Source organism: Dendrobates tinctorius, unplaced genomic scaffold (assembly GCF_039654945.1).
Source record: "Dendrobates tinctorius isolate UK_male_01 unplaced genomic scaffold, ASM3965494v1 ptg000070l, whole genome shotgun sequence".
Lineage (NCBI taxonomy): Eukaryota > Metazoa > Chordata > Amphibia > Anura > Dendrobatidae > Dendrobates > Dendrobates tinctorius.
Window position 1 is genome coordinate 68,008,777 of NW_027361738.1, and position 12,491 is coordinate 68,021,267.

At 42.7% G+C, this 12,491-nt stretch overlaps 1 protein-coding gene across 2 annotated transcripts in view; it reads right to left on the reverse strand.

The window, feature by feature from the left end:
• SPAG6 (sperm associated antigen 6) overlaps positions 1–12,491 on the reverse strand; it is a 251,931-nt gene that overhangs the window by 171,489 nt on the left and 67,951 nt on the right. For both annotated transcript variants that reach the window (XM_073581813.1, XM_073581814.1), the window contains one exon: positions 948–1,114. In XM_073581813.1, coding sequence (XP_073437914.1) covers positions 948–1,114 — 167 coding nt within the window. The remainder of the gene's footprint in view (positions 1–947; positions 1,115–12,491) is intronic.

Here is a 12,491-nt window from a genome sequence, read left to right on the forward strand (position 1 = left end):
AATAATAATAATATTAGCAAATACCTCCAATTGGAAACGTAGTATAGTTCTTCTGATCAGCTAGGTCGCTTACCCCATGTGCAGGGCATTGCAGTAGCTTAGATATCTATGGTTACGACCACTAAGACTAATTCATATTTATTTATTAAAATGTATTAATTCTTATATTGGATATATATATTGCACATGATTTCTTCCAAGCTATCTTTTTATCTTTGTCTTATCACTAACAACTAACTAACTAGATACCTATGATACCTATGGTACTGCGTGTCGCTTAACCCATGCGCCCCCTTGTACATGGGGTGACATAGCTATTCGAGCTATGATACATTTCTAATTGGAGTTATACGCTAATATTATTACATCTACTACATCTTGGGAAAGGATCTTGGAGATGGGAATACCAATTTAACATTTAGCTCAAATGATTTTTTTTTTTTCAACACATTTACTTTAGAAAATTGCTATAAATATATTGATAAACCAGCTCTATATTATACCTAGAGAAATGGGATAACCTGATGTACATAGAAGCAGGTAAATACATATTTATGTCTTCTGGGCAAGACTGCGAATATTCTTATAATATTATTATTACCAAATTTAGCAACTTTGTTTTCATCGATATCAAGGAGATGTATGGTAGCTGCCGTCTATTGTTCATTCTATTACATAAGAGAGACAATGATACCCCTCTGGCATATATTAAATCCGAGTACTAATGGAAGGACTTTTCCACTTGGGGCCTAATACATAAATGTTACATAAATGTTGATATTTCCAGGCCTATCATCATTCAGACCTTGATGCCCTCACCATGCAGCAGCTCTATATGATGTATTTGGAGAATTCACTCACTTCTTATAAATTCTGTCAGGCTATAATTTGATTCTTGTCACAATGGAATAAAGTCTTTAAAAAAAAGCCATAAAGTATTTACTTACGTTCTGCTCGGCTAGAGAATACACAAGCTGTGGAAGAATGTCTCCTTTAACAACTGCTTCTGCCAGATCATCATTATAATTGGCGAGTCTCCCAAGAGCCAAAGCAGAGGTCTGCTGGATAGTTGGGACCACATCCAAGAGCAGGGGCCGCAGCAGAGACATCACGCCTAAATTGCAACAGAAAATTAAAAGAAAAGAATTAAGAGTGACACCGGCCCAATCCCTATGGAAAAGAATATTCCTTGTGTAATGACGGTTTATTATGTGACTGCAATCTCTGTCAATGTCAAGCTAATCAATGTAAACAGCATATTGCATAATATATGCATAACTAGATTGAAAAAAAAAATGCTTAAATAGGTTTACCTGCTAAAGAAATGTATTACGTCTCCACTTCTTATGATACAGATGGAGATTCCTATTCCATAGAAGTGAATGGAGCCATGCTGGACACATGCACACCACTACGCCATTCACATAGGTGACAATGGGACACCAATAGTCGAACTCCCAGTAATCATACATTTATCGCCAATCCTGCCTAAAATTATTTACTTCTACACCAAGAAGGCATTTAATAATTTAATATAAAGACAGATTTCTAGTATTACATCAAGTTTAATTGCTTTATAATTAAAGGTTCTAGAAATCTGTAAATTTCTCACCACTTTTGAAATTTTTGCTTGTGGTTTGTGAATGTTTACAGTCAGGGGGGAAAAAAACCTGCAATAAGTCATCTGTGTGAGCGACATAACAAGATGGGCTTTTCAGACACTTGACCTATAGTCATGAATGGAGTGGAATTGTAAGGGACTGTCAACAGCTTTATGAATGCAACACATACTCGCTAATGGGTAACAAAAAAAGAGAAGACCTACTACAGGGAGACGCCGCACCCACACCCAACCAAGCCTTGTACAGACTAGAAAGACACTAATCGCACAACTCAAAAAAACCACCTCGTACCTGGCTTCCTAAAAAGCCATTGTACCTCCTGAGGAACCAGAGGGGGGACGCAAAACACTGCCAACAAGAGGAAAGTGTGAAGGAAGATACGAAGACTTAGGGTGAGGAAATTAAAACACGTTCTTATAGGGTAGAGAGGGAGAATTAGGGAGATCCAAAAGTAAACAGAACAAGTAAACCCTCCCAGTAGCCTAAAAAGGTGTAAGGAAAATGAACTGGGAAGGAAAACAAACAGACTTGCTGCATGAATTCAACTGGTGCAAACCTCTTAGTTGAATTGCTGGAACTCCTAAATCCAAGTCCACCTAGAGTATAGCCAGCAAGGAAGTGAAGGGAAGGGTAAAAATATAAAACCAAACCCAGAATGTGATAGGGCAGACCAAAACAGGGAAAATGGAAAACACCTGTAGAGCAGCAAACCATGAAGGGGGAACAAAGACAATCGGGTCCATCAGTATTTAAACAGGGAAGAAAAGGCAATCACCTTCCCATTAAAAAAAACAATTTGATGAAAAGGCAATTGCTCAGAAAATAGTGTAACCGACCACGCAGCAATACAATATAGGTACAATATGCATATGAGTCTGGAAGTGCAGTGGAGGGGTGTTTAGGCACCTTAAAAGGGATTGTCCACTGCTCGTACAACTCCATCTCAATTGGTATATTCATCTCTCTAAAATAAAAACAGTCTGTACTCACCTCTGTTGCCGGCGCAGTGATGCGTGCGCCTGATCTCCCAAGGCTCGTGTGACGTTGTTATACCACATGTTTCCTATTCAGCCGGTTCCTGACATATGGGGTTGAATCTATCAACTGATATTTGCTAAATTCTCAAAAAAAACCTTCTCCCTTCCCATGCCATCCTTTATCTCCCCATCTGAGGCCTTGTCTGCGTTCTTATTTATATCACTGGTCCTTCTATTTTACAGCACATGTTTATTGTCCGCATTGTGCTGACAGCATATGTACTTAGGGCTTAGTGCACTCATTTTGTTCACTGGACCTTTGATACCTTTGTTCTTTTCTATTCCTCAGCACATGCTTACCACCGTATTGTGCTGGTAACATATGCTTGTCCTCAGTCCATTTGGACTACTCTCTTATATTGATTGGGGTCATGATAACTATTGCATTTTGGCATGGGATGCCACAGGGATTATGCAGGTACTAATAATATTGAACAGTATTGACTATTATATCAGTTCTTTACATATTGTCACATTACAGCTATTAGGACTATGAGCATTGCACTCTATATTGTGGATCGATTTTTGTAGTCCATAATTTGGACGCTTTTTAAGTGTTTTTAAAATTGTTCGCTGTTCTCTAATAAAAACTGACAATATTTGGTGATCCCTCAGTCCTTGCATACACTGTATACCTTTTCTTCCTTTTGATTATGATCTAATTGATATGCATTAAGGTGATCCCAGTTATAAACTATTCTTTGATGGTGCCCGCTTACATTCACATACTTGACTGCATCCAGTCCATCAGTCCCCAGACGGCTGCATACTATAAGTGGCCTCAGAAATCAGGTGATGATGGACAGGAGGTCATAATTCAGTCTCTGTAGAGACCAGTGGAGCAGAAACACATTTCAGCGGTAGATAACACTTTTTTTTCCTATTTTATAATGATCTTTAAGCCAAATTTTGGAAAAACACTTACCCATATGCACACGGGCAGTAAATTGCAATGGAAAAAAATCTGAGGCAGATTCACCATGAAATTTGCTGCAAAATCAAAATGCCAGAAAAATATTGGCAGAAAGTCCACAGCCCATTTGAACAAACCATATGGTGAATTCTGTGTGCCAGATTGCACTTCAACCTTTCCTAAACATCCACAACTGTACTTCATCCAATACTAGGAAACACATTTTTTATACAGAATTAAATAAACGTCCCTTAACATTGACATAGTATATGAATAACGGCAGAGATTATATACTAAATCCTTCCAAAAAAAAACGCCTCAATATCCTCTATATTTTTTCTTTTTGACACTTTTGAAATATCCAAAAGCTGGATCAAATTAGTCCCCTATGCTACCACTAAATCAATTCCCTTGCTGCCATTTTGCTCCTAGATTTTACCAATACACAAATCTGTCAAATGTTTTATTTTAAAAAATTCCCCAAGTTACAGAAACGCAAAGTGTGAGCAAAACACCCAACATCTGTGGCTGGTTAAGGGCGGGATACAAGTAAAACATTTACAGACTTACAGCAGTGCAGTCAGGGTCCCGCGGTCGTAACATGGTGTACTCGGATCCACCAAAGACATCAAGTCCCTACACACTGCGACCCAGAGCTTAATTACAGGAAACAAATACGGTATATAGATTGTATACTTGGCAGTTCATTTTTTTTTTAACATTTGGCAATGTAGGTTATAATAAAAAAAAAGAGATTATTGTCTGCCATGGCAAGTGTTCCCCCCACAAATATATTGTCATTACATACATTTTATTAGTTACTAGATGGTGGTCCGATTCTATCACATCGGGTATTCTAGTGTCTCTGTTAAAATAAAAAATAGTGATATACTCACCTCCCGACGGCCCCCGGACTCTTTCTCTCCTCTCACCACGCTCCCGGCATCTTCCGGTCCCAGTAATGCTTAGCGCGAAACACCGCTGATGACGTCACGCTCTTGCGAGAGTGACGTCATCTCCGGCCCTTCTCGCTAAGCATTACTGGGACCGGAAGATGTCGGAAGCGTGGTGAGAGGAGGGACAGAGTCCGGGGGTCGTCGGAAGGTGAGTATATTACTATTTTTTATTTTAACAGAGACTCTAGAATACCCGATGCGATAGAATCGGGCCACCATCTAGTGTATTATACTCCTGTTACACCTGGAGCTGCTGTCACTGTTCTGCAGTTACCTAATGTATTGTACTCCAGTTACAGCCAGAGCTGCAGTCACTGTTCAGATCTTACCAAATGTATTGAACTCAAGCTACACCAAGAGCTGCTGTCACTGTTCTGCTGTTATCTAATGTATTGTACTCCAGTTATTCCCAGAGCTGCAGTCACTGTTTTGCTTTTACCTAATGTATTGTAGTCCAGTTACACCCAGAGCTGCAGTCACTGTTCTGCTGTTACCTAATGTACTCCTGTTACACCCAGATGTTATGAACGGGTAGCCGAGGAGGAAATAAAAAACAACACAAGCTAAGTCTCAGAAAACCAAAGAGGTTGGTAACTATGCAGACTGCAGACCCCTGATCCTAACACGCAACTAGCATCAGTCGTGGAGCGTTCCTACGGTGGTCCTAGACGCCTCGTCACAACCGGAGAAAATAAATATGCCTAAAGCAGGAAAAGGGGAAAACTAACTGCCCCAGAGCAGACCCCAAAGGAGAGACAGCCCCCCACATGTATTGACGGTGAAAACAGATGAAAACACAAACAAAGGCAGGAAAATAGGCTGAGCAAACGATGGGGCCAGGCTAACTAGAAAGGACAGGAAAGGAAAGGCACTGTCTGCAGTCTGCCAAAAAACCCTACAAAATGTCCAACACAACTGATAGCAAAATTAACCCTGAAGTCACTAGACTTCTCCCACTATATCAGCACTCTGAAATATTCTGAGACAGAGCAAAAAAAAGGCCAATCTAATAAGGGACAAAAAAAAGGCAATTTGGCAAATAAGAGTGGAAATTCAGCACAGCCCAGCCGGGCTGGCTGACCACACAAAAAAACTGAAAAGACCAACAAGAGCAAGTGTGAACATTAGCAAAAAAACAAACTTATCTTTAGAAGACTGGAACAGAGCTGAGTCCTAGACCTGAGAAACAGACTGAATCACCAGCAACAGGATAGGGCGTCGGCTGTCTTATATCCAGTCTGATACCAGAGATCCAATCACTATCTTCCTCACCAGGTGGCAGATCACTACCACTCAAACCGACCTCACCACCAGAGGGAGAACGGAAGGGGAACTCTCAACTGGTAGAGCAGAAAATGAGGTCATAACAGTACCCCCCCTTGAGGAGGGGTCACCGAACCCTCATCCATGCCACCAGGCCGATCAGGATGGGCCCGGTGAAAAGCACGAACCAATTTATTGGCATGAATATCAGAGGCAGAGACCCAAGAATTATCCTCCTGGCCATAACCCTTCCATTTGACCAAATACTGGAGTCTCCGTCTAACCAGAGAATCCAATATTTTCTCTACCTCATATTCCATATTGCCTTTAACCAAGACAGGGTCAGGAGTTGCCGCCACAGGAACTACTGGCTCAACAAACCTCTTCAACAGAGATTTGTGAAATACGTTATGGATTTTGAACGTAACTGGAAGAGCCAATCGAAAAGAAACAGGATTAAGAATCTCCAAAATCCTATAAGGTCCAATAAATCTTGGCTTAAATTTTGGAGATGCAACCTTCATAGGAATATTCTTAGACGACAACCAAACCATATCACCCACTTTAAACCGGGGACCAATGGTCCTATGCCGGTTGGAAAAACGCTGGGCCTTTTCCTGAGAGAGAGACAATTTATCCACCACTTGGTCCCATATCTGCTGCATTCTCACAACCACAGTGTCCACACCTGGGCAGGACGAAGATTCTACTTGCCCTGCAGAGAATCGAGGATGAAACCCAAAATTACAGAAAAAGGCTGACATCAAGGTGGCAGAACTAGCTCTATTGTTCAGCGCAAATTCGGCCAAGGGCAAAAATGAGACCCAATCATCTTGATCAGCAGATATAAAACATCTTAAATAAGACTCCAAGGTCTGGTTTGTTCTCTCAGTCTGCCCATTGGTCTGGGGATGAAACGCGGAGAAGGAAACTGAATTCCCAGATTGGAACAAAAGGCTTTCCAAAATATGGAAACAAACTGGACCCCTCTATCGGACACAATGTTCTCAGGAATCCCGTGTAACCGAACCACCTGTTGAAAAAACAAGGGTACCAACTCAGCGGAAGATGGAAACTTTGGGAGTGGTACAAGATGGACCATCTTTGAAAATCTATCACAAATTACCCAGATAACAGTCATTCTCTGAGAGACCAGAAGATCAGAAATAAGATCCATTGAGATATGGGTCCATGGCCTCTTGGGCACCAGCAGGGGCATCAGCAACCCACTAGAACGAGAACAGGGTTTAGACCGAGAACAAGTCCCACAAATTCCTGACATCACGAGATAAGGCAGGCCACCAAAACGACCGACTCACCAAATCTCTGGTACCCAAAATACCTGGATGACCAGCCAATGCAGAGCAATGGACTTCAGACATCACTCCCTTTCTCCACTGGTCCGGAACATACAATCTTCCCATAGGGCAACGCTCAGGTTTATCCTCCTGAAATTCCTCCAGGACGCGTCTCAAATCGGGCGAAATGGCAGAAAGAACTACCCCCTCACCTAGGATAGTAGTAGGCTCGGTCACATTAAGAGAATCAACAAAGAAACTCCTAGAAAGGGCATCTGCCTTAACATTCTTAGTGCCCGGAAGAAAAGAGACCACAAAATTAAAACGCGTGAAAAACAAGGCCCATCTAGCCTGGCTAGGATTCAAGCGTTTAGCCGACTCAAGATAAGTCAGATTCTTGTGATCGTGAGGACCACAAATTGATGTCTAGTTCCCTCCAACCAATGTTTCCACTCCTCAAATTCCCATTTCATGGCTAACAATTCCCGATTCCCTACGTCATAGATGCGTTGAGATGGGGAGAACTTTCGAGAAAAGAAGGCACAGGGATTCATCTTAGAAGTCACAGGGTCTTTTTGGGACAAAACAGCTCCTGCACCAATCTCAGAAGCGTCTACCTCCACTTGAAATGGAAGTGAGACATCAGGTTGCCGTAAAACTGGAGCTGAAGTAAACCTCGGCTTAAGCTCCTGAAATGCTGAGACTGCCTCAGGAGACCAATTCAGCACATCAGCTCCCTTCTTGGTCAGATCAGTCAGTGGTTTGACAATACTAGAAAAATTACCTATAAATTTACGATAGAAATTAGCAAAACCAAAAAACTTCTGAAGAGCCTTCAAAGAAGTAGGCTGAACCCAATCATAAATGGCCTGTACCTTGGCCGGGTCCATTTCAATAGTCGATGGAGATAAGATAAATCCCAAAAATGAAATCCTCTGTACACCAAAGAGGCATTTCGATCCCTTAACAAACAGGGAATTCTCCCTCAAAATCCGAAACACAGTCCGGACATGTTCCACATGGGAATCCCAATCATTAGAAAAGATCAAAATATCATCCAGATAGATGATCAAAAACTTATCCACGAAGTCTCGGAAAATATCATTCATAAAGGACTGGAAGACAGAAGGGGCATTGGAGAGCCCAAAAGGCATCACCAGGTACTCAAAATGTCCCTCCGGAATATTAAACGCCGTCTTCCATTCATCCCTGTGCTTGATGCGAATAAGATTATACACCCCCCTGAGGTCAAGCTTAGTAAACCAGCAGGCACTCTTAACTCTGGAGAATAAACCAGACATCAGAGGTAACGGGTACTGATATTTAACCGTCATCTTGTTAAGGGAACGATAATCAATACACGGTCTTAATGAACCATCTTTCTTGGCCACAAAAAAAAAGCACCTTAAGGTGACGAGGATGGTCTAATATGACCCTTCTCCAATGACTCCTTAATATAGGATCACATAGCATCATGTTTGGGTACTGATAAGTTGAAAAGCCGACCCTTGGGAAATTTAAACCCAGGCATCAACTCAATTGCACAGTCATAACTCCTATGAGGGGGCAAAGATGCAGACTTACTCTAACTAAATACATCAGAGAATTCAGCCAGATAATCAGGAACATCATGAGACTGAGGAGAGGTGGAGAAACCAGGAGCGTCCCTAAGAACACACTGACAACCCCAACTCACCACAGACACAGATTTCCAATCCAACACTGGGTTATGAGTTTGCAACCAGGGGAACCCCAGAACAATAGTGTCATGCAAGTTATGCAGCACTAAAAATTTACAATTTTCCTGGTGGTCAGGGGCAACTCGCATTATCACCTGGGTCCAAAACTGAGGTTTATTCTCCGCCAACGGAGTGGCATCAATACCCCTCAAAGGAATAGGCGTCTGCAGAGGTGTCATGGACAAACCACAACGTTTAGCAAAGTCCAAATCCATCAGATTCAGAGCTGCTCCTGAATCCACAAAAGCCTTCGTGGAAAATGTGGATAAGGAGCAGATCAGAGTAATTGCCAAAAGAAACTTAGGTTGTACACCACCCACAGCAAATGTGTGTGCAAAACGTTTCTCTCGTTTAGGGCAGACAGAAATGGCATCTCCACAGAAAAAACAGCTTATTACGCCTTCTAAACTCCTGATGTTGCGCCCTAGACAAAACTCTACCACATTGCATAGGTTCCGACATTTGTTCAAAAGATGGCAGCGCCTCCCGTGTAGTCTTGCGTTCACGTAAACGCCGATCAACTTCAATGGCTAATGACATAGAATCGGCAAGACCAAAGGGAACAGGAAACCCCACCATCTTTTAAAGTTTCAGACAAACCCTTCCGAAAGAGAGCTGCCAATGCACTATCATTCCATGTAGTAAGGACCGCTGTTATGAACAGGTAGCCGAGGAGGTTGGTAACTATGCAGACTGCAGACCCCTGATCCTAACACGCAACTAGCAGCAGTCGTGGAGCATTCCTACGGTGGTCCTAGACGCCTCGTCACAACCGGAGAAACTAAATAAGCCTAAAGCAGGAAAAGGGGAAAACTAACTGCCCCAGAGCAGACCCCAAAGGAGAGACAGCCCCCCACATGTATTGACGGTGAAAACAGATGAAAACACAAACAAAGGCAGGAAAATAGGCTGAGCAAACGATGGGGCCAGGCTAACTAGAAAGCACAGAAAAGGAAAGACACTGTCTGCAGTCTGCCAAAAAACCCTACAAAATGTCCAACACAACTGATAGCAAAATTAACCCTGAAGTCACTAGACTTCTCCCACTATATCAGCACTCTGAAATATTCTGAGACAGAGCAAAAAAAGGCCAATCTAATAAGGGACAAAAAAAGGCAATTTGGCAAATAAGAGTGGAAATTCAGCACAGCCCAGCCGGGCTGGCTGACCACACAAAAAAACTGAAAAGACCAACAAAAACAAGTGTGAACATTAGCAAAAAAAAAAACTTATCTTTAGAAGACTGGAACAGAGCTGAGTCCTAGACCTGAGAAACAGACTGAATCACCAGCAACAGGATAGGGCGTCGGCTGTCTTATATCCAGTCTGATACTCCAGAGATCCAATCACTATCTTCCTCACCAGGTGGCAGATCACTACCACTCAAACCAACCTCACCACCTCCCGTCACCACCAGAGGGAGAAGGGAAGGGGAACTCTCAGCTGGTGGAGCAGAAAATGAGCTCATAACACCCAGAGCTGCAATCACTGTTCTGCTGTTACCTAATGTAGTGTACTCCAGTTACTCCCAGATCTGCAGTCACTGTTCTCCTGTTATCTAATGTATTGTACTCCAGTTACTCCCAGAGTTGCAATCACAGTTCTGCTGTTACCTAATGTACTCCTGTTACACCCAGAGCTGCAGTCACTGTTCCGCTGTTACCTAATGTAGTGTACTCCAGTTACACCCAGATCTGCAGTCACTGTTCTACTGTTATCTAAGGTATTGTACTCCAGTTACTCCCAGAGCTGCAGTCACTGCTCTGCTGTTACCTAATGTACTCCTGTTACACCCAGAGCTGCAGTCACTGTTCTGCTGTTACCTAATGTAGTGTACTCCAGTTACACCCAGATCTGCAGTCACTGTTCTGCTGTTATCTAATGTATTGTACTCCAGTTACACCCAGAGCTGCAGTCACCGTTCTGCTCCAACCTAATGTATTATACTCCTGTTACAGCCAGAGCTGCAGTCACTGTTCAGATCTTACCTATTTATTGTACTCCAGTTACACCTAGAGCTGCAGTCACTGTTCAGATCTTACCTAATGTATTGTACTCCAGTTACACCAAGAGCTGCAGTCACTTTTCTGTTGTCATCTAATGTATTGTACGCAAGTTACACCCAGAGTTAACAGTAGCCGTGGGGGTTCCTACGGTGCCCTACACCCCTCCTCACAGCCGGAGAACTACATAAGCCCCAGAGCAGACCTCAAAGCAATAGACAGCCCCCAACATGTATTGTCGGTGAAATACAGATGAAAACACAAACACAAGACAGAAAGACAGGCTGAGCAAACGATGGGGCCCAACTGACTAGATAGGACAGGACAGAAAAGATGCTGGCTGCAATCCGCAAAAAACCCTACCAAAAATGTCCCAACCGTCTGATAGGGAAAAAGGCCCTGAAGTCGCTAGACTTCAAAATCACTATATCAGCACTCAGGTATATTCTGAAAACAGAGCAAAGAGATCAACTGATCAGGGACAAAAATGGAATTCAGCCAGTCCCAACCAGGACTGGCTGAATACAAACGCTAAGGAAACCAGACAAAATCTCATGGAATAATAGCAGGGCAAAAACTTAGCTTTTAGTAGACAGGAACTAAACTGGATGCAAGAGCTCAGAGCAGAAAGGATCACCAGCAGCCCTACAGGGCGTCAGCTGCCTTATATCCACTCAGAAATTCCAGATGTCCAATCACACTCCGCCTGTTCAGATGACAGGTTCTTCCCATCCCAATCAATTTCACTACCTCGCTTCACCAGCAGAGAGAGTTCATCAGACATCAAAGGTGAAGTGGAGAATGAACTCACAACACAGGACTGTGCCTGTGTAATGAGCAACGCAGCAGTGATGCCTTTAACGGCTGTAATGTGTCTGTACAATAAGCAATGCGGCCGTGTTGCCACGAGGACTAAGCAACTGTCGCTGATTGGACGTGGCAGTTAGGCAGCGACCAATCAGCGAGGTGAGATTTCCATTACAGACAGACAGAATTAGACAATTATATAGTAGATTACATATGTGTACTATATAATATGGGAAGTTTTCGTATATATTTCCTAAAAAGTCTGCCCTGTGCCATTCCTTTTATTCTTCCAGAAATATAATTGTCAACTGGGTGTTACAATTCTCCTGTTAATTGGTTGTGTCCTTATAGTCCCACATTCTCAATAGAGTCAGACTATATTAAGGACACGTCCAAATGAAAAAGGGAATGCTAATGTGGCGCGCTGAGTCTTTACCGCCACAAAAGGGTTAAATATGTACTGTTTTGTATGTGTTTTGTGAGCAATGGGAGTTATTCTTTCTCTGCTAGAGACCACAACACACACAATTTACCTCAATCCCTTACTTGTCTGAAGCTTAGAGATTTGCAGACATACCCTAACTGGGAGGGGGAGGAGCAAGTTGTTGTTTTCAGTGAAGGAGAAGATGGAGAATGCTCCTGAAAGCCATGACATGCGCTCCCTCCAGGAGCAAAGCTAAGAAGCATCAGGGAGTCAGCCCCTAGGCCATCCATGCTTTCAGAGCAGGGTGGTAAGCTGAGAGGCTTTGTGGGTTTATACAACCAACAGCAGAGTGTTTTCCCTGGGAAGACTGCAGCAAACTAGGATCAGTGTAGGATTGTGCAAGAAGGAACGTGAGCTTCACACAAGATC